This window comes from Electrophorus electricus, chromosome 20 (assembly GCF_041902795.1).
Source record: "Electrophorus electricus isolate QZ-2024a chromosome 20, ASM4190279v1, whole genome shotgun sequence".
Lineage (NCBI taxonomy): Eukaryota > Metazoa > Chordata > Actinopteri > Gymnotiformes > Gymnotidae > Electrophorus > Electrophorus electricus.
In genome coordinates, this window is record NC_137516.1 from 18,713,959 (window position 1) to 18,735,652 (window position 21,694).

The 21,694-nt window shown below is 40.4% G+C and overlaps 1 protein-coding gene across 1 annotated transcript in view; it reads right to left on the reverse strand.

The window, feature by feature from the left end:
• amph (amphiphysin) overlaps window positions 1-21,694 on the reverse strand; it is a 32,924-nt gene that overhangs the window by 1,763 nt on the left and 9,467 nt on the right. The window contains exons 3-21 of the mRNA XM_027029669.3: window positions 20,751-20,805; window positions 20,466-20,560; window positions 19,006-19,101; window positions 18,817-18,924; window positions 18,543-18,628; window positions 15,873-15,948; window positions 12,197-12,279; window positions 11,563-11,701; window positions 10,600-10,722; window positions 10,373-10,474; window positions 10,149-10,172; window positions 9,876-9,896; window positions 9,403-9,561; window positions 5,546-5,590; window positions 4,648-4,884; window positions 4,218-4,271; window positions 3,058-3,108; window positions 1,994-2,035; window positions 81-254 (exon numbers count right to left, since the gene is read on the reverse strand). Of these exons, the coding sequence (XP_026885470.2) occupies window positions 81-254; window positions 1,994-2,035; window positions 3,058-3,108; window positions 4,218-4,271; window positions 4,648-4,884; window positions 5,546-5,590; window positions 9,403-9,561; window positions 9,876-9,896; window positions 10,149-10,172; window positions 10,373-10,474; window positions 10,600-10,722; window positions 11,563-11,701; window positions 12,197-12,279; window positions 15,873-15,948; window positions 18,543-18,628; window positions 18,817-18,924; window positions 19,006-19,101; window positions 20,466-20,560; window positions 20,751-20,805 (1,770 nt within the window). The remainder of the gene's footprint in view (window positions 1-80; window positions 255-1,993; window positions 2,036-3,057; window positions 3,109-4,217; window positions 4,272-4,647; window positions 4,885-5,545; window positions 5,591-9,402; window positions 9,562-9,875; window positions 9,897-10,148; window positions 10,173-10,372; window positions 10,475-10,599; window positions 10,723-11,562; window positions 11,702-12,196; window positions 12,280-15,872; window positions 15,949-18,542; window positions 18,629-18,816; window positions 18,925-19,005; window positions 19,102-20,465; window positions 20,561-20,750; window positions 20,806-21,694) is intronic.

Below are 21,694 nucleotides of genomic sequence, written 5' to 3' on the forward strand. Positions count from 1 at the left end.
GCACGCAGGGAGTATGAGCTTTTCCTGGTACACTCTTTTGACATATGATCACACATACTGCTGCTGTTTGCACTACTGGCCTTGTACTTGAAACCTGGTGGCATGCCAGAGGAGATGTCTTTGGCTGTCTGGCTGTCTGGTGTCACCTCGTTACCACTGCCTGCTGTCGGAGATGTGATGTCACCATCACGGTCATCGTCACCTTCATTGCTAGATGCAGGCTCAATTACAACAGAAGGAATAGGCATCTTCTCCTGGAAAGAGAAGAAACAGCAGCTTATCATATATTGGAATAATGGGTGTCACGCTGGATCACAGAGCACAAATACTCTTGCCACAAATTCATGGGTGCAAAATTCACATTTGGCATGTTAAGCAAATTTCTGGATCACTCCAGCTATTGTAGCAAACCTTTAATACCATTATAGTGGAAAGAATACAGGTTATGAAATAAAAGCAAAGTTTGCCAAATGTTTCAGGATACAAAACTTCACATTGTATTCAAAAAGTAGCTACATAGAAAAACCTTCAATCATAAGCAACCTTGAGTTTAAACCCTCCCAGTGTATCACACCTGTTCCTCGTTTTCTGTCATTACTCTGCGTGTATTTAAGGTCTTGGTTAGGCATTGGTGTTTATTGGTTGTTGACCCCCCATTAGCCTATGGGCTACACTATCTTTGTTGCGTCTATCAATAAACATCGTTTACTCCTCACATCACAGTATCATGGTCCAAATCATAATGGCAGATAATAACAATCATGATAACAAAATGGCACAATCATGCAACATCAATGAATGAAAAAAAAATTGAAATGGCTCAATATAGATATAAACATTTTAAGGTAAACTTTTCTAAAGTAAGTCAGATACTATATTGAATAATCCCACAAGCACAAAATAAAATATACAGTTTTATATGTATTTTTAAATGTATGTTGTACCATCTCAATCCACACCAAATCATCAACATTGGAAATACAATAGTTTGTAAATAAAAATGATCTATTTTATGAATTAAAAGTGTGAACACTAGTTAGAGAATTGTTAGAGCGTACCAGAATGCAAACTAGCTGACTGATATTTTCTGATATACACACATACCTACACACACACACACACATACATATACATACATACATACATACATATATATATATATATACATACATATACATACATATACATACATACATACATATATATATATATATATATATATATATATATATATATATATATATATACATACACATACATATGTATATATATATATACATACACATATACATATGTATATATATATATATATTACACACACACACACTGCTAATGTAGGCATTGGGATTTTGAAGAAATTTAGGTTAAAATTTCAAAATATTTGTAGTACAATTCCTTTTGTTCTTTTTCTCAAAAGCATTTTTCAGCATTTTAAAATTATTTTGTTTACTCTGAGAGACTGGTATTTAAGCCAGCAGACTTTCTTCAAAGAAAGATTTATAAATATAAAAAGAAGACTTGTTTGAGAAAGTATTCAGATCATCTCGATATTAAATTCTCAAGAAATGTGGTTTTCTGAGCAATCTGGAACAGCACAGAGGTGTGAGCCAGGGAAACAGTATTAAGGTTGTTGATTTATTCAGTGATTCATTAAGTAACCAAGAAAACACTATTAAGATTATTGATTAATGGGTGGTTAAGTAACCAGGGAAACAGCATTAAGATTGTTGATTAATTAGTGATTAAGTAAGTAACCAGGGCAACATATTAAGATTATTGATTAATGGGTGATTAAGTAAGTAACTATGGAAAGAGGATTAAGATCATTGATTAATCAGTGATTAATTAACTAACAAGGAAAACTATTAAAATTGTTGCTTGATCAGTGATTAATTATGTAACCAGGGAAACAGCATTAAGATTGTTGATTAATCAGTGATAATTAAGTAACCAAGGAAATAATATTAAGATTATTAATTAATTAAGTAGTTACCGGAGTCTCTTCAATAGGAGACTCTTTATCTTCTGAAGTGGCCTACACACAAAAGAAAAGTGAATTATCATCCCACATACAAAGTCAGCAGCAACAGGTAATACAAACTTTAGGATTCATCTCAGACAAATACTCCACAGTATCATAGACTGAAAGTAAATATTTCAAAATGCTCTATTAAAACAATCCTAAATAAACCATATAAACACACCAAACCATAAATCTATATTTATAAATGCACATTGATCACAGCATGAAGGCATATTATGTTGAGACTTTGTTCAGCATAGCCATGTGGCTGCCAAATTCATGTTCAGGTTAAAATAAAAATCAACACACATCATGACTGATACCATAAATGAGTAGGTTAGAACTCATTGGTTGTACATCATACAAACGTACGCTCTGCGATTAGTTATCCAAAAGAAAAATCAAAAGCCTGGAGACCATAGCAGGTTTGTGCTGTACCACAGATAAGATTTAGGAATGCAACACTTGATAAGGGGAGAAGTGGAAATACAGAATTACCAGATCTGCTGCCTCATATTAATCTCTTACACACTCAATCTGCTGCTAAAGCGAGTTAATCTCAGCTGCACTGATTCTGCTGGAGCAACAGCACAGGGAACACGCTATAGGCAGAGGAATTGATTATTTGACCTTTTTTATGCTGTTTGGGGCATCAGTCACATGATCTGACCTTTTCTTATGATGTCTGGGCATAAATCACATGATTTGACCTTTACTTATGATGTCTGGGGCATAAAGCACATGATTTGACCTTTACTTATGATGTCTAGGGCATAATTCACATAATTTGACCTTTACTTATGATGCCTGGGGCATAAAGCACATGATTTGACCTTTACTTATGATGTCTGGGGCATAAATCACATAATTTGACCTTTACTTATGATGTCTGGGGCATAAATCACATAATTTGACCTTTACTTATGATGCCTGGGGCATAAAGCACATTATTTGACCTTTACTTATGATGTCTGGGGCATAAATCACATAATTTGACCTTTATTTATGATGCCTGGGGCATAAATCATAGTTACCGGAACCTCTTGGTGGAGTTGCTCTTTCTCTGTGACATCATCTGGCGTTGTCTACACATAAAAGAAGAGACTGTTGAATCAGGATTTTACCGCAGTTACTGATTAAATATATATGTAGATAAAAATATAGCAGCTATACATAACAAAGGTATTCAAACTGTATGTAATATATATAGTTTGAAAAATTTGGTATCATTTAGATTGAGGGTTTTCATAACTCAAACTCATTCCTTCAGATAATACATTTCTGGAGCCAAATTACTGTCAGTTTAGACAATGGCAAATCTTTGCACTGTTGAATACTGAAAAGGTCAAGAGAACTCTTAAAATTACACAAGGGCACATAGGCAGGATCATATTCTGCACAGCAAATACCAAACTTGTCATACTGCCCAACACACATACAAACTACAATACTCATCATGCACTTAGTCTCCAGGAGAGCGACTCATCCAATCATCTGCTTAATGAGTGCACCTGTTTTTCATGTATATAAGCCATCCCATAACTGTTTGTCGTTGTGAAGTTTTGCCTCCAGGTTACCTGAGCACACTGAGCGTTCTAGTCATGTTTCTGCTCTCTTGTGTTTTTCATCTGGTTCTCCCGTTTCTCTCGACTATTTTTCCTACCACTTGAATTTGTTTGCCTGTGTTTTTGCTCTGTGTTTTTAGGACTCGAACTGTTTACCGCTGTGGCTGCGATTACCCTGGACTGCATCTCTCTGGTTCTGACCCTGGCTAGTTTAAAACTCCTGCCTTTTATCCGTAAGCATCTGACTGTGCTTTCGGCGTTACAAAACTTGTTTTGCAGGCAGTATTAAGTAAACAAAAATCAAAGTAAATAAATAGAAAAACAGAAGATCAATATAAAAACAAAATGACAAATTGTTCACACATAACTGAAACAAACCAAATTAATGAAATTACAAGAAAACTCAAGAAAAAAAATTGCATTTTTAATGCATCCATTTTCATAATGGATTCATATATGGCAGAATGAGTATGCAAATAACAAAAGATAATAATAATAATAGTAACAATAATAATAACAAGTAAAGCAAACACTAGAGTTTGCTGTGGAACAGAGTGCACAGCTATGTTGTGTGTCAGAGCTGGGTCAGAGCAGGCACTGGGCCTTGGTGAAACAGGACAGGCACATACCTTGGCCTGCTCCTCTGCATCAGTGTCAGCAGTTGCGGGAGACTCCGCTGGACTCTTAACCAGCAGCACAGTACACAGGAAAACGTAATTAGTCGCCACTAACATCTCAGCACTTTGACCCTCTCTGCACCAGGGTTCTCACAATGGGGAGCATGCTTGTGTGTGTGTGTGTGTGTGTGTGTGTGTGTGTGTGGTGGGGGTGACTTGAAAAATTGGGAAGCAAGTAAAATAACAAAAACAGCGGTAGGGGTTTGATGAGGGGTGGAGGGACAGATGATTATAGTGGTGATGATGATGATGATGTGGTGAGGGTGATGAAGATAATGGTGTTGGAGACAACATGATGAGCATGGTGATGGTGATGATGACGATGACAGTGATGTCCTTAATGGCTGTAATGTTTGGGCCGTAGTATCCTTGTATCACTCACAGCAGCTGTGTCTGCAGGTGGGCTGGTAGCACCTGTGGTCACTGATGGTTCACTTGTGCTCTCTGCAGGAGGAGTAACTGGCCCCTCAATGCCCTCAGCGCCCTCAGAGCGCTCAGTGGCTGGGGGCGTGGCTGGACCTGGGGGTGTGGCTGGGGGTGGGGCTGCAGCCACTGCCGCCTCCCCTTCTGGGGCTGTTTCTGCACCAGCTGCCACCTCCTTTGGGGCCTCAGTCTCAGACTTTACATACACAGCATGAGAATTAGAAACACTGCATTCTCACAGTGGACACGCAGTGTGTCCTCTCACAGCCCGCGTGAAACTGGATACAATGAACATATCGGTCAGGACAAACAGGTCTAACATATATATGGCATACCACTGATCTTTAGTTTATTTAGCTCTGCTAATTTGGCTGTGTTCTGTACGTTTGGTTAGATTAGAGAATTTCTGAAGTTTACATTTTTTCTACTGCTGGAAAAACTCATACGTGGATGTTTTTACACCCTGCTAGAGAAACAGCAAAGAGCCTGAAAACACTTAAAAACAGGGGAACTGACATTTATTTAACATTTTACTGCCAAATGAATTATTCCAAATTATGCCATTCACTGCCAAATTAATTATCCACCCAAAATATCACTAGTGAAACTGCTTTTTCAGAAAATCTTCCTTTGCATCTTCCTAGATGCAAAGTCTAAGGTAATCTTCAGTCTCCCTGTTCCTGTGCAAGGTTGTCTACTACGCATGCATCAGTGTGATAACATCTGAATATCACCCCAAACAGGTGTTCTTTTTATATTATAGATACTGCCTGGAGCATCTCTGCAGATACTCCTTAAAATATTTGCATGTCAAACATGAATTCCATCATGTGCAATAAAAGAATCCAGAGGCTCACCATTTTATCAAAGTCTGCCACGAATGCTGTATGTGAGGCATCCATCTTTGGAATAAACAGAAGAGAAAATGAGAAAACCAGAGTTACACACTAAACACATCTATAATCTATACATCTATACATTACATCTATAATTATGCTAATGTCAAGGCTAGCTGTCAAGATTCTGAAAAGTTTCTAGAGAGAGAATTTTTTTTAAGCATCATTAAGGAACAATAATACGAATGCAATGCTACTCTTAAGAAACTGTGTTAGGTGTGTTAACAGAATTGAACACACAATAATTTACGATCACTTTAATAACAGTAGATTTTGCAGTTATAGATGTAGATATAGTTATATAAATATAGTTATATATACTGCCTGGCCAAAAAAAAAAAAGGTCACACACACTAATATTTCGTTGTACTGCCTGTAGCTTTGATTATGGCATGCATTCACTGTGGCATCATTTCCACAAGCTTCTACAATGTCACAACATTTATTTCTGTCCAGAGTTGCATAAACTTTTCCCTAAGATCTTGTATTGATGATGGGAGATTTGGACCACTGCGCAAAGTCTTCTCAAGCACATCCCAAAGATTCTCAGTGGGGTTCAGGTCTGGACTCTCTGGTGGCCAATTCATGTGTGAAAATGATGTCTCATGCTCCCTGAACCACTCTTTCACAATTTGAGCCCAATGAATCCTGGCATTGTCATCTTGGAATATGCCCATACCATCAAGGAAGAAAAAATCCATTGATGGAATAACCTGGTCATTCAATATATTGAGGTAGTCAGCTAACCTCATTCTTTGGGCACATAACATTGCTGAATCTAGATCTGACCAACTGCAGCAACCCCAGATCATAGCACTGGCCCTACAGGCTTGTACGGTAGGCACTAGGCATGATGGGTGGATCACTTCAGCCGCCTCTCTTCTTACCCTGATGGTCCCATCACTCTGGAACAGGGTACATCTGGGCTCATCAGACCACATGACCTTCTTCCATTGCTCCAGAGTCCAATCTTTATGCTCCCTAGCAAACTGAAGCCATTTCTGCTGGTTAGCCCCACTGACAAGTGGTTTTCTTAAGGCTACACAGCTGTTTAGCCCTAATCCCTTGAGTTCCCTTCGCATTGTGAGTATGGAAATGCTTTTACTTTCACTATTAAACATGTCTGAGTTCTACTGTTGTTTTTGTACGATTTGATTTCACCACACGTTTAAATGATCGCCGATCACGATCATTCAATATTTTTTCCGACCACATTCCTTCCTCGAAGATGATGTTTCCCCACTGTCCTTCCACTTTTTAATAATGCGTTGGACAGTGCTTAACCAGGTTTTAGTAATTTCAGCAATCTCCTTAGATGTTTTTTCTGCTTGATGCATGCCAATAATTTGACCCTTCTGAAACAGATTAACATCTTTTTCACGACCACAAGATGTCTTTTGACATGGTTGTTTAACAAATGAGAAGCTACTCACTGCATCAGTTAAGGTTCAATAACTTGTTGCCTGCTGAAACATAATCACCCATGCAGTAATTATCCAATGGGAGGTTCTTATCTATTTGCTTGGTTAAATCCAGGTGGTGACCTTTTTTTTGGCCAGGCAGTGTAGATAGCTACACTAACTGTATATATAATTACTATAGAGGTCTTGTACTATAGTTATATGTTCTAAATATATACATTTACTTTATCATTATTGATGTCATCATTACATTTTTCTACATAACTATATATTTTTTGAAGATATGAAATACTTGATAAATTTTAGACATTTTTGAAAACTTTGTTCTTTGAAATGGTCTAAAGCATACTTCAGGAAAGGGTTTTTCTATCAAGTACACCATTTATATTGGTGTACTTGAATATTGAATATTGGTGCAGACATTCATATTAGTCAATATGACCTTTAAGTGTGACAATTAAAGACTTGAAAGGTTATCTTGACAGCAGTTCAGAAATATTTTCACAGCAGTCAGTTAATAGTCCTAATTAGCTCTGTGGGTTTATTCAGGGTTTGTAATTGCCTAGTTACCTTAGCAAATCCATTAAAAGCTTTGTTGAAAATCTAAACCAAATCAAAGAAAGTATCAGCATGAAATCCCCCAATATACACTTTATGATAAAAAAGGGAATGTGTGTGCTATTTGAAATGTCCAACAAAATCAACAACCTTCAAAGCAAGCAGAGGTGGGGGGACGAGCAGAGAACTAGGGACTTTAGACTAAATTCTGGGTTCCAAGTGGGAATGTAGCAGGAAAATGGGGCTTCATCTGCAGGCAGGAAAAATGGATCTTTCGTTCTATGCTAGACTACATGGGGGAAGGGATTCAGGTACCTCATCCTTCTCGGTATCTATTTCTTGGTACAACTTTCCATATCTCCGATTCGCAACCTCATCTTCAGACAGGTCAGAGTTATCTGTCTCTTTAGGACTGGCTTGGTTTTCTGTGGCAGTGGTCTTTGGATTGGCCATGTCGTTATGACCAGGAAGGCAAGCATACAGATCTTGAGTCTTGCCACCGTCACTGGACCAGCTTACAATGAAGTCCCCTTGGCCATCAGAGAAGGCAACGATGTTACTCATCTCCTGCCAAGAACCTTTACTGGAGCTTTCCGGACCAGCTTCCAAGGGAGGGAAGGATGCCCACTGGGAAGGCCTGTTAGACTGTCTGACTAAGTCTGTCCCTTCCCCACCTGCTCCCCCAGTGCTTGTGGGCTCCCAGTTCCCTGCCCACCCCTGGTTGGTCTCACTGGCAAAAAGCTCTAGAACAATATCATTGCTGAATGAATGTGATGTCCACCCCCCAGTACCTGCTTGGGATGCACATGGATCTAAAGCAAAACCAGTTGTTTTGCTCTCTAGTCGTGAACACAGGGGATCAAAAAGCTCACTCCCTGATGTACCAAATTGGTCACTGACATCCTTCAGAAACAATTCAAATGGATCTGTCTCTGGTGGCCCAAAATGACCTTTGTCTGAGTTTGCAAATGGGTCATTTCCAGTGCCAAAAGGATCACTCCCTGATGTGCCAAAGGGATAATTCTCTTTACCAAATGGATCATTTGATAAGAAACCAAATGGATCTGAGGTTAGAGTGGATTCTGAACAATCTAACACTGAATCATTTATATTTTCTTGCTGCTGTTTGCTTTGAGTGGGCTTTGTTGTACCATGGCTTGACCCAGGTGAACTTTTCTTTACAAGATTCATGGCCTTATTAGGCTTTACTGGCTCTTTTATAGTCACCTGATCACAGTTAGCTAGTACCATTCTGCCACCAAAGCTAGCAGCATTCTGATCAGTACTCTGATCTGGGAAGGGTGAAGCCATATCTTCTGTACCCCAGGCAGAAAAGCACTTTTGTGCCACAACATTGTTGGTGACACCCTGGTTTGATAATGCATTTGGCCCCTCATTTTCTGTAGGCCCAGGATAATTCACACCATTGGCCCCTCTGTTCTGGCCAGGACTGTCTCCCCACTCTTCAGTAGTTTCATACTCAGATTTTGACCCATCAGTGTCTCCCTGACTTGCTAAATGCCACTTGGAGTTGTTTTCCTGGGTTGTTTCCTGCTCATTGACCTCTGTGGCCTCTGGTATCTCCTGCCCAAACTTATATGTAAATATGATCCCTGGAATGGACTGTGTAGCCCCTCTCTCCTCTGATCTTTTGGTTGTCGCTACTACTTGGTCACCTGCCTCCCCCGGTTCATCCGTGGCCTGACCTGTCTGCTCTGCTGCCCACCCTGTCTCGATATTACTTTGTATTGGCTGTAACTGGGCCTTGCCACACCCCCCAGCACAGGGTTCACAGTCGAAGTTTGGCTCTGGATTGTATTCCTTATCCCAGCTTCTAACCTCGCCTGGAGCTGCTTCTTCTTGAGGTGCTGCCTCTGTGGGCCAGCCTTCTGCAGGAGGCCAACCCTGCCTGCCATCTGAAGGCTGAACACCTCCCACATCTTCAGCAGTGGAGCCAAAGTCTGCCTTCCAATTGGCAGTGAAGCCAGCATCTGGAGCCTGGTTAGGGAAGGCAGGTGGGGAATTGTCTAAAAAAGCATCCTCCACAGACATAATACCCACAGAGATGGCCTGGAGGCCAAAAGAGAAGCTAAGGACAAGGCATAAAAGGACTACAGAAATTTGTCAGGACAGACATTACAGGAACTTACAGCACATTCAAAGGTTTCTACCAAACCTGGCCAGCCTATACATAAAATTGATTCAACAACAAATAAAGAGTATTAATCAAACAGCTTAAATCAAAATGGGTAGTTGCTGCCATTATTGCTTTGTCTCAAGCATATACAACTTTTCATGAAGCCATTACTTACAGGCTGGGCCTCAGTATTTTCCTGGAAAACAGAGAGCCTTTTGTCAAACATTTTCAGTGTATCAAGTCACACCACAGAGCATTATGTCAGTATGGAAAATGTTCTATGTGCAGTTATACTGCTAAACTGAAGTACAGGAATAAACACATCAAAATAAATCTGCATCATTTCCTTTGGTACCATGCTAGAGGACCTATAACAGTTTTATTTTCATAACACCAGCGAATCCAAGTAGCACGGAGTACAACACCAAGTTTAAAAAAGCTCTCTCACCGTCCAAAGGTCCCAAGACAATGCCTGTGCAGAAAGAAAGTGCAAAAAAGATGTATTAGATTCACACTAGGTCATAAGTAGATTATTGAAGATTTTATTCAAGTATAATTCAGAATTCCTTCTCAAAGAGCATAGAAAGACTCGCTTGGTGGTCACTTCATATAATCAAGTCCTTGGTCTCTTGATTTTACTAAAGGATTATGAGAAATGAGGCAGGTATGGACCTGAGCTGCAGGCAGTTGAGTCTGACCAATGGCTGTATTGCTGTCTGGCTTGAATGGATCAAAGTCCAAGTCCAGGAGAGATTCTCCGAGTTTTTCGCTCATCTGGAGAAAAGCGATTGTGATGAAAAAAGATGTATGAAGTGCATAATATTTGAGAACAGCAATAGCAAACACAAAACAATTTTAGTCATTATAAAATGATAAGATAATATTAAATATGCATTCACCTGTGGTAAGGTGACATTGATACTTGAAAAGCCTCTGTCGAACAGGTCAATGATTTGCTCCTGTGCAACCTCCTTGTTCGGAGTAACTTTGGGAGGAGGAGGCTTTGGAGGGCCAATCTTGAGCTGATAATGTTGCATTGGCAATTAATTAACCACCAGCCATCAGGACTCATATAATCAATATCGCATATAATCAATATCGCACTATCCACTGCATGTGAGGTCAGAAATCTCTACATGTACACATTACTACTACCTCTACCAAATGTTATCTAAGATGAAGCAGATGACTACAATAGAAAGTCTGCAGGCTACAAACCCACTTACATTTTCACTCTGTATCATGCAGAAGAAAAATAAAGTGTATATATATGAGATTGCAGCAGATATTAATGGCATACTTTTTTCAAATAACAATCTGACCTGGCATACTTTTTTTTAACAACAATCAGACCTGTTTTTTATACCTGTTTGCACCTGGTTTTAAGAGGTGGAGAAATCTCCATACAAAACTCTCCACAGCTAACAAAATTTTTATAAATGGAGTGATATATGTAATCAGCAAGACTATGGATATATCAGGATTGCAGATAAACTACCCAGTTAGGCAGGTATGTCAGTTTCAGTAACATCTGGTCCTAGAGTTTGGTCTACAGGCAGTAGATTACAGGTGGTCATTTACAGCAAAGGATCACGTTTTATGTTCATTTGTTCAGATATTACAGCCCCCTGAAATGGGGGCATTTTGTAATAAAAAAAGACTGGGATTCCTACATGGTTCATGCAATTAACTTCAAAAATTAATCAGATTAAATCTGACATTTCTGTCCTTTAACCTTTCTGGGTCCACTGTCATGCATCTAGAATTTGGTTTTGGGGTTTTTAGACACAAATGTAACAACTTCTATTTGGTTCATACTCCAGTGGGTATTGAACGTACTTTAGAGGTGTTCCAGAACCCACCTGTGAAGGGGATTTGGGTCGAGGAGGGCCAGGGGAAGTTGGCCTCAGTGTGTGGTTGGGGCTGGCCACGGGGCTGCATTCTGGGCTCTCGTCCTCAGGAGGCGTTGGAGTCCTGGCAAGACGCAGGGGGCCCGAGTCACTGCAAATGACATCATATACGTTACCCGCTCTTATACACAGCTTCATATGACATCATATACGTTACCCGCTCTTATACACAGCTTCATATGACATCATATACGTTACCCGCTCTTATACACAGTTTCATATGACATCATATACATTACCCGCTCTTATACACAGCTTCATATGACATCATATACATCACCCACTTACACACAGATGCAAATGACATCATATACGTTACCCACTCTTAACACACATTAACAGAACCTTAAGCACATCAATAGAACCCTAACCACATTGACTAACCCTAACCATAATAACAGGAAGAATCATTTTAAAAAACTTTTAAAAATCAGAGTAGGTGGACTCTTGAAAAACACCAGAAACATAGTACCATTCATTATACCATTCTAGCTAGAGGTGGATAAATTGCATATATCTTTAATGTTGATTGTTAATAAGGCAAACACGGACGCAGTTCAGGGAGGGTTGGAGAGTAATTCCTCACCTGGGGGCGCCTTGGATGGTGAACATTTTATCTGAGTGCTGGTCAGCAAGCCTGATCATCACCTCATACAGCTTGTGACAGAGCTGGTAAAGGAAATAAACCACAAAACATTATGTTGCCTTTAATAATCAATAATGAATATTGACTCTTCATGATATAATACCATCAAAATATTGTGTGCAGTCAAATACTGTTGAGTAAGATGTTAAGAAGTAAATGTGTCATCTGCACATCTAACTTTTGTTTTAATATGAAAATGTAAAAAAAAAATCTGATACTACAACACTATGGGATTATAATAATTAAAATACACAATATAAATAAACATTTTTAGTTCTTTCATTAGTTTCTAAAGTAATGTTATTTTATTGGCACTAAAAGTATGAATATATGGATTAATTTTATCCTCCATACCAATATGGAGAAACTGAAAAAAAAAATAGGATGGTAAGTGTAACACACCAATTCACCAGCAGAAGGCAGCAGAGTGCACATCTGTGACTTTTGACAAAGTCAAAATGGAGGCAAAGCAAAACGATTCAGTGTACCCCAGCCCAGAGTTCCTTATCCTCTAGGCATTTTGCCTTCTAACCTAGACTTCACAAAGCTCTGTCATTGTAATGCTGTGAAGCGGATTATGTATGAAGCATGAACACAGATACTATGATGCAAGTACACGTGACCCCCATCCTCACCAAACCACAACAGACACACACACACTGCCACGTCTTCTCTCTATACAACCACCATGCTTATATAAGGAAGCTAGAGATAGAGATAGATGATCTCTGAAGCAGTATCTGTGCTGATCTTTGGCCCCTTGTTGGTTATGGCTGTCTTTAGTTGTGCAGTAGCCCCATGGTTGTACTACTAAAAATAATAACCATGTTCTGCCCACACTCATCAGAAGCCACATCACAACCTGTAGGTAAACAGAGTGGGCTAAGATTAACAGACAGTGTGAGTGACAGGTCAAATGACAAATGACATGTGAAGGGACCTGTCATATGACCTGTCATTGTCAGTGTCTTGCATACTGTATGCTTACATAGCGGCTGGATATCTCAGTGGGTTGCAGCACTGACTTTAGTACAGGAGTTTCGAATCCTGACTGGGGCATCTGCAGCGTGGTCCCTTAGGCAAGGTTCCTAATGCTACGTACCTAAGCTCACTCTCAGTGAGAGTCTGAAACAAGAGAGTCACACTGGCTTGGATGAAAGGTATCTGATGAAAAGTGGGCTACTGGAACAAATACAACACACTCATGGACAAAACTTGAGAATAGAGGACTTTTAGAATACTACTACACAAACATCCCCAGTGTGAGGGTGCTTGAAAACATATATAGAAGATTCCCCACTTGCCCCCCAATTTTCTTTTAAGCTCTGGTACTCTACCAAAGGCCTGGGAGCTTGAGGGTCCTGTGTGGTATCATAGCTATTAGGACTGCACTCTTCTGGGTTTGGATCTTTGATGTTGTTCAGTCTGTATGTGGAAGTCCCACAGCATCTTTGCTCGGTCATTCTCCACCACCTTTCAGGTGTATCCCACGTTGACCTTGGAACTTCCTGTACTCTGCACAAATGTTTCTGTATACTATGCCAGCCACTTGGTCATGGAGTTCCATATATACTCTGCCTGGTAGCATCTTTCATTCCACTGTTATGTGCTGGGTTGTTTCAGGGACATCTTTGCATAGCCTGGTGTGGTAGATCCCAGCCTCTATTGATCCTGTATTCTGAGCTTCTTTCTGTGCTGCTCTGGTGTTCTTGCCAATGCCTTTCTGGGCCTTGCTCATGTAATGAGCCATGTGCCTACTCATCTTAGCCGCAATGATGCCTGACAGGAGAGGTAGGGTACAAGTTGTTGGATAGAACTGCCCCTTTCTGGGGATCATTCTGGATCAGGACTGTCCAGCCTTCAGTTAACTATTCAGGTTAGCAGCTGGTTCATTTGTACTGCTAACCTGAGCAGTCAGTAGTCAGCAGTCAGTAGGCATGAACCATGTCAGGGCCTGGAAGTTCCTCATTTTTCATTCTTTCTTGGATATTCTTGGATGGTTACTGGATCCTGTTCAGGGAGGTTGCTGTAGTCAGCTCTCACGTTCTCTAACCACTGGGCATTTTTGTTGTGTGATGCCACCTTCTCCCCATACTCTTTTCCAGTTTCCAGCTTTGGTGGGTCTGTTCTCATGCTGTTACCCTGACACTGAGAGTACACTTTGGATGTCTCGTGTGAGAACATCCTGTTTATTCTCCTGGTTTCTACTCAGCCTTCTCGTTTGTACCTCTTCAGGTGGGCAGCCAGAGCTGCTGTTAATCTACTTGATATCCAGCTGGATAGTTCAGTGTGTTACACCACTGACTGTGATTTATGGTATATGATTTAGGAGGTTATGTGGAATATCTATACGTGTGTGTGTGTGTGTGTGTGTGTGTGTGTGTATGTATATGTATATCTATTAATCTATATATATATATATATATATTCCCACTTAAACACCTAAATCAGTATGTGTGTTATTCTGAAGGGTTTCTCTCTTGTTCTTTGAGATTTCAGCAGATGCAAGGCATTGTTAGAGAGTTAAATAGGCCATAAATATCTCCCCAGGGCTCAGTGAAGTCTGCTCTGCAATTTAGAAACTGTCACACATGCCAGGATGTGATGTCGGCCTTTCACGGCTAATACTGAGCTAGATGAAAGGAAAACGAATCTGAGTGGGCAGTACCATCTCTTCAGATCATCACTAAATAGAAGACACACTGTGTATCACGTGCAAGCTGTTTTTTCAACATATGAAAGTAGAACTAATTCCATTTGGTATCTGATATTCTGGCCAACAAACAGATCAGCAGTTTTCTGTCCAGTCAAATCTGATCATATTGAAAATGTCTTCAAGGATTCAGTCCAAGAATTCATTGTCATATTTCAAATATAAATGAAATAGTTAGGCCAGAAATGCTCAATATTAATGAACATAACTGGAAAATAGTGCGTGTATGCTAGCTTCCATTCACAAAATTTAATGCCATGCTAGCATGTTGTGAGATGGCCATGAGTGAGCTAGTCAAGAGTGAGCTAGTCAAGAGTGAGCTAGTCATGAGTGAGCTAGTCATGAATGAGCTAGTCAAGAGTGAGCTAGTCATGAATGAGCTAGTCAAGAGTGAGCTGGTCATGAGTGAGCTAGTCAAGCGTGAGCTAGTCATGAATGAGCTAGTCAAGAGTGAGCTGGTCATGAGTGAGCTAGTCAAGAGTGAGCTGGTCATGAGTGAGCTGGTCAAGAATGAGCTGGTCAAGAGTGAGCTAGTCATGAGTGAGCTGGTCATGAGTGAGCTAGTCAAGAGTGAGCTAGTCGAGAATGAGCTGGTCAAGAGTGAGCTGGTCATGAGTGAGCTAGTCAAGAGTGAGCTAGTCATGAGTGAGCTAGTCATGAGTGAGCTAGTCGAGAATGAGCTGGTCAAGAGTGAGCTGGTCATGAGTGAGCTGGTCAAGAGTGAGCTAGTCATGAGTGAGCTGGTCAAGACTGAGCTAGTCAAGAGTGAGCTGGTCATGCATCCATCATTAGTTGTGATCCACAGACTTGTTTGTTGAACTCTTGTTCTCATTACATATTTATTTGCACATACACTTTCAAGAAATATGAAAGCACAAATGGGAAATGTCCAGCGTGACTCACAAAGGAGATCTCCTTGTGGAATTTGGCTTCTAGGCTGCTGACAGTCTTGAAGGTGTTTACATAAAATCCCACTCGACTGCAAAGACAAAAGGAGAAATAATATTAGAATATGTACAGGCCTGATTTCTTTTGAGAGATATCCCATTCACCCATGAGACAAATAAGTCTGTGAATATGTTCCACATATTAGAGTTTGAATGTCGAGATTAAAAGAACTTCCAGGTGATAAATACTACACGGCACATATCTCAAACAAATCCCTTCATGGTAAATTAATCCATCTGAATGAATCAAACCTCATCTAGGTCACTGTAAACAGAGGGAAAGGGTAATATTTATATAACATGTCTGGGGATAAAAAAAAAAAAGCATCTCCACACGGCATCATAGGTTTTCCTGTGCACATGGTAGCTAGGAGGGTATACAGTATATGCAATATACAGTATATGCAATAGCAGTTCTTATTGGATGGTTTGTGCTTGGTGTCAGAACCACACTCACCTCCTGTCACTAACACTAACCCTCACCCTAGCCCTATCTTTAACCCTAACCATAACCGCACAGCACTGACTGGATGTGTGAAGCAGTACATTGCTTCTGTACTCTGTGTGTAGCACATTGTCAAGAGAGGCTCTGCATGTATCAGAGCACATCACTGTTTTAATCATTCTTCTTTATCAACCTGCTACACTACCCATAATGCTTATTATAACAGAAACACAAATGTGCACTTAGTCTCACAAAAGACCACTCAGCAATGAAGACAATACTATAGTGCTGCTTTAATACTACTCTGTTTACTGACAGTATATATTCCCTTACACCAATCACAGGCTACTCATAGTCATGATACCCTTAACTCAGCACTATGCATAAAGCAAGTATGATCCCAGCATCCAGAGCAGTGCGCTACTGCCAGATGCTGCCCCAGTTTGACTGTTCTGCCGCAGGGTAACAAATGGGCCATGTAGTTCAGTATAAAAACTGCTGCACTACGTTGAAAGTGTAACTTTCTGCACTACATATTAAATGTAATCTTTTACACTACATGCCAAGTGTAATGTTCCGCACTACATACCAAATGTAATGTTCTGCACTATGTGCTAAGCATAATATTTTACACTGCATGCTAAGTGTTTTGTAGTGAACTGTTCGATAAGCTTTGGTGACAACACAGTGCCAACCACAGCCCCACAATTATCCACATTTTACGGCCGTGTTTTTGGGCAGTATTGCAGCCTTCTTATTAAGTTGTGAGGAGGCCTAATTAATTCGATAATTAAAAACACACTCCTTTCCAGAGTTAGCATTCATAATGCTAGAGACTGTACTAACTGTGACAGCTCCTCATATAATATAGACTGATGTCATGTCCATCCATACCGTTCATGCCACCATATTTCTGGAACAAAGGTCCAGTTGTGTCAAAAGGACCAATCAAGTTTGCCCCCAGAAGACAGTCATGGTGTTACAATAAATATACCTTTATGTTTACACACCATAAAGAAACTGATAGTCCTCCAACACTGCTGCAGTTTACTGGCACCATCCACACATTCTTCCGTAGCACATTAAAACCAGTCAACAAATGACAATAACATACCTCAGCATAGATCACTATACCCCAGCAGTTCAGTATACCTCAGCATAGATCTTTATACCTCAGCAATTCAGTATACCTCAGCATAGATTGCTATACCTCAGCAGTCAGTATACCTCAGAATAGATCTTTATACCTCAGCAATTCAGTATACCTCAGCATAGATTGCTATACCTCAGCAGTTCAGTATACCTCAGCATAGATTGCTATACCTCAGCAGTTCAGTATACCTCAGCATAGATCAGTACACCTCAGTACTGTAGATGTTCTCTGTTGTAGGGATGTACAGAATGTGATGTGCAGAAAGGGCAGAACTGACAGGTAAAGCCCCCTACATATATGCTGCTGTTCTAATGCACACTGTTCACGGTGATGTTCACACAGTTGTGCAATCCAGGCTACTACTGGTGCAAATTAATTCAGTAGTATTGTGATGGGAGCAGGGCTTGGAACCATCACGTCCTTTTCACACCTTATATGAATATTGGCTCAGGTGCTGAAGCTCCTGTTATGTAAGTTAGTGACTGAATATTTTAATGTAACATTTGACAGCAATGGATTAAAATGTGATCATTGGTCCCCTGTCTTATTTCATAAAATATGTCTCCGTAATTCTCTCCTCCTCACCCTCACTCTGTTTCTCTGTGTGTGTGTGTGTGTGTGTGTGTGTGTGTGTGTGTGTGTGTGTGTGTGTCTATCTATCTCTCCCTTTACTATACATTTTCTCTCACACACACACAACAAAACAATTTTGTTCCATCTCTGATTCCTGGTAATTAACTCTTTTATCTTATGGAATGGTTATGTAACTTCTAAACATAATGCAGTGAAAGCAGTGTTATCAATTAAATCAATCAGCAGGACCCTGAGTCTGTTTCATTGTATCAATATTATATGTCTTCCATTTTAATTATTGTTGTTATTGTTCAATACAAACTAACCCTGATTATTAGCAGTGAGCATATATACAGCACAGTGCAGTGCATTTTAACAGAAAGACCCAGAGGAAGCCGTGTCTCAGTCCCTTTTGAAGCTGTTATTTCTACAACACATGAATTCTCGTTGCTCACCTGTCCCACAGGGTGGGCAGCTCATCCTGAAGGTCCACGTTCAGATCATCAAACACCTTCTGGGCCTTTTTCAAGTCTTCCTCTGCCTGTATGAAAACACAGATGAGAAATCAGGCTCCTGCAGTACCATCTCACTAGACCACATGGCATGTCATGTTCTCTAACACATGCTTTCCAAGTTGTTGGACGTTGTGCTGTAGATGTGTTCTCCAAACTTTGAAGCTTATAACGCGTGTTCTCCTATATAAAGAGTATAAAGCATTTTCTCTGGTACCTTTGCAATCTTTTTATCATTCTTAATCCCAGACACTTGCAGGGTCTCAAGATGGTGCCTTGCACTGTCATAGTCGATTAGCTTTCGGCTTCGTTTTGCCACACGCACCTAGAGGGGATACACACAACAACGCCAGTTACCCTTTGCTAGGCGCCAGCAATTAGCTACATAATTCTACACGAATAGTACCTTGATATCAGGGAACTGAGCCAAGTATGTGTCCAGTGCAGCAAGTGTGGAGTCCACCAGTTTCTGATGGAAATCTTCCCATAATGCATCACAGTTCTAGGGGACAGTGAAGAGTTTACTAAATACACACCATTACAGAACAGGAACGAGAACAGAACAGTGTTCCATTACAGGTGGTCACATCACCAGCTCCATCCAGGGTGTAGGTGGAGTGAGTCTCCAACCTCTGTGAATTGTATGTCCATGACTCTTTCACTCCCAGTTAAATAAACCATGTCAGATGCATGGCTAACAACATGGCTGAATTAACATTGAACTATGATTCTGTCGCATCACCAAGGACGGTTGCAAATAAGGGTTAAGGTTAGGGTTAGGGGTTAGGGTTGAGGCTTAGGCTTTGAAAATGGAATCTACCCTGCTCCTCTTCTGAGGACTGAAAGCAAACATTATAAACCCATATAACATTTGGACAATAAAGGTCCATAGGTAAACAGAATCGGAATATTCTGAGGATAGTGCTCAGAAGCAGAACTCCTAAGTGGATGCATTCCAATAAACACTAATAATAGCTACCTGCCTCAAATAATACATTTTTCCAGACTAATCTGTGAATTGATACTTTTCCATAATCACATATTTTCACATGTATTTAAAGAATCTTTTGAAGAATCCAAACAGTCTTCTCTATGGTCTGATTTTCCGGTAGGTATAAAAATTCATATTGTGTTACATACCGCACCTCTTACTGAAGGAGCAGGCTATACTGTATGCTATTAAAAACACTCTGTGGGGTTGTATTGAATCAGGTCCCCTTCAGGTTGTCCCACACTACTGTCCTCCACTAGAGTGTCAGTTATGGCTCAGTGAACTGAAATCCATTTTCCTGAAAGGCAGGATTCTTTAAGGCCTTGACAGAGGTATAGAGTCACCCTCTCTATCCCTAACCCCAACCATAACCCTAATCCTAACCCTAGTTCCCTACTACCTGGCCGACCAACTCTCCCCTGATCAGCTCGAAATGAACACTAGAGACGTTCTGCCTCTCAGGTTACGGTAAAAACAAGCGTGCTATTTTCTCCTGCCTGCCACAGCAGGTGACTCAGTCCTTGTGCACAGACAACTGCACGAGGAAATTCAATAGCACCTCGCCTTGATCTTTCGGCAGCTATTTCAGGGGCGTGTTTGAAAGGTAAAGTGCGGGGGCCTCCCTCGAATCGTTTACAGGCAGATTTGCCATGACCTGGTAAATTTCCAACAGCTAGCAGGGTCTGTCTCAGCAACAAAGGCATTTTTCTACATCATTTCCTGTCATCCTACCATCCACAGCATCTAAATGTCCTCGGTGTATATGAAGACCTGAAGTACTGAACTGAGTTTTTACACCAGTGCTCCAGTGTTTTCACTGTCTTATGTTTCCAACATCTGCTCAGTTTCAGTGAAAGAGCTGAGGTTCCTCCTACCTTCCCAATGGACATCACGTCATCCTTGCCATGCCAGTCAGGCTCATAGACTTCATGGAGCGATTCTGTCAGATTCATGGAGGCTTGCTGCATTCCTGCAATGTTAGCACAGAGAGGAGTCATCTAAACCCTCCTGCCCGTAACTCTCGACCAATCGACTGCAGTCATTTGTAATGACTGCCATCTGCCTGAATTGGTGTGTGTGTGTGTGTGTGTGTGTGTGTGTGTGTGTGTATGTGTGTGTGTGTGAGAGAGAGAGAGAGAGAGACAGAGAGGATGAGTCACCTTTCACAGCTGCTATGTAAGCCTTCATCTCCCTCTGTAGCCGGGAACCCTCCGTCTGTGAAGACAAAACAAAATTAGCCTCGGAGCAGAGAACACCAATCACCTGTAGATCAAGATTTACATCATGCTACACACATGCTACATGCTACATACCACCCCTGTCACTTACAGATCTGAATTTGATTAAAAACTACTAGAGTGAATTACATTCACTGATGCAGTATCAAATGCCTGAGGAACGTCTACAGAGAATAATATAAACTACAGAGAGTCAGTTATATCTGACAAAATAAGTGTAGCATCCAGGTTTCAGATTATGCCCTGTTCTGACGATTGCAGTCTGCTTGGAAAATTTGGGGGCCTGAACAACACCATGATTTCTGTCCTTGTGAGTGATGGGGAATAACAGGTGTCCATGGTGCTGAAAGCTCAGCTCAACTGATGAACAACAGAGGCTATCAAGTATTCCACAATAATGTGGAAGGCAGAAAGGCAGAAATCTTACTGAGTGATGGCTTCAAAGATGAAACTCCTTTAATCTGTCTATTAATTAAAAATTCAACTGCATAGGGTGGTTTGAAACATTACAGAATAAAGTCATGTGTGTTACATTTGATTAATAGAAGAGTGTAATAGGTGTTACATTTAATTCATAGAAGAGTGTAATGTGTGTTGAAGGACTAAAGCACGCAGATGCACAAAGTTTGATGACTTTTACACATAAACTCAAATGGGATAAGTTGTTATATTCTGAGTCTGGGGAAACCTACTTTTTAGAGGAAATACACTGAGCATCTTTAACATGTTAGGTGTTTGTTGAACTTCACCAAGATAAAAGTGTTTTATTATTAACATGATTTGCTCACTTATTTTGTTGGCTGTAGTACTAGTATTCATCAGTGTACAGTCATGGCCAAAAGTTTTGAGACTGACACAAATTTTGG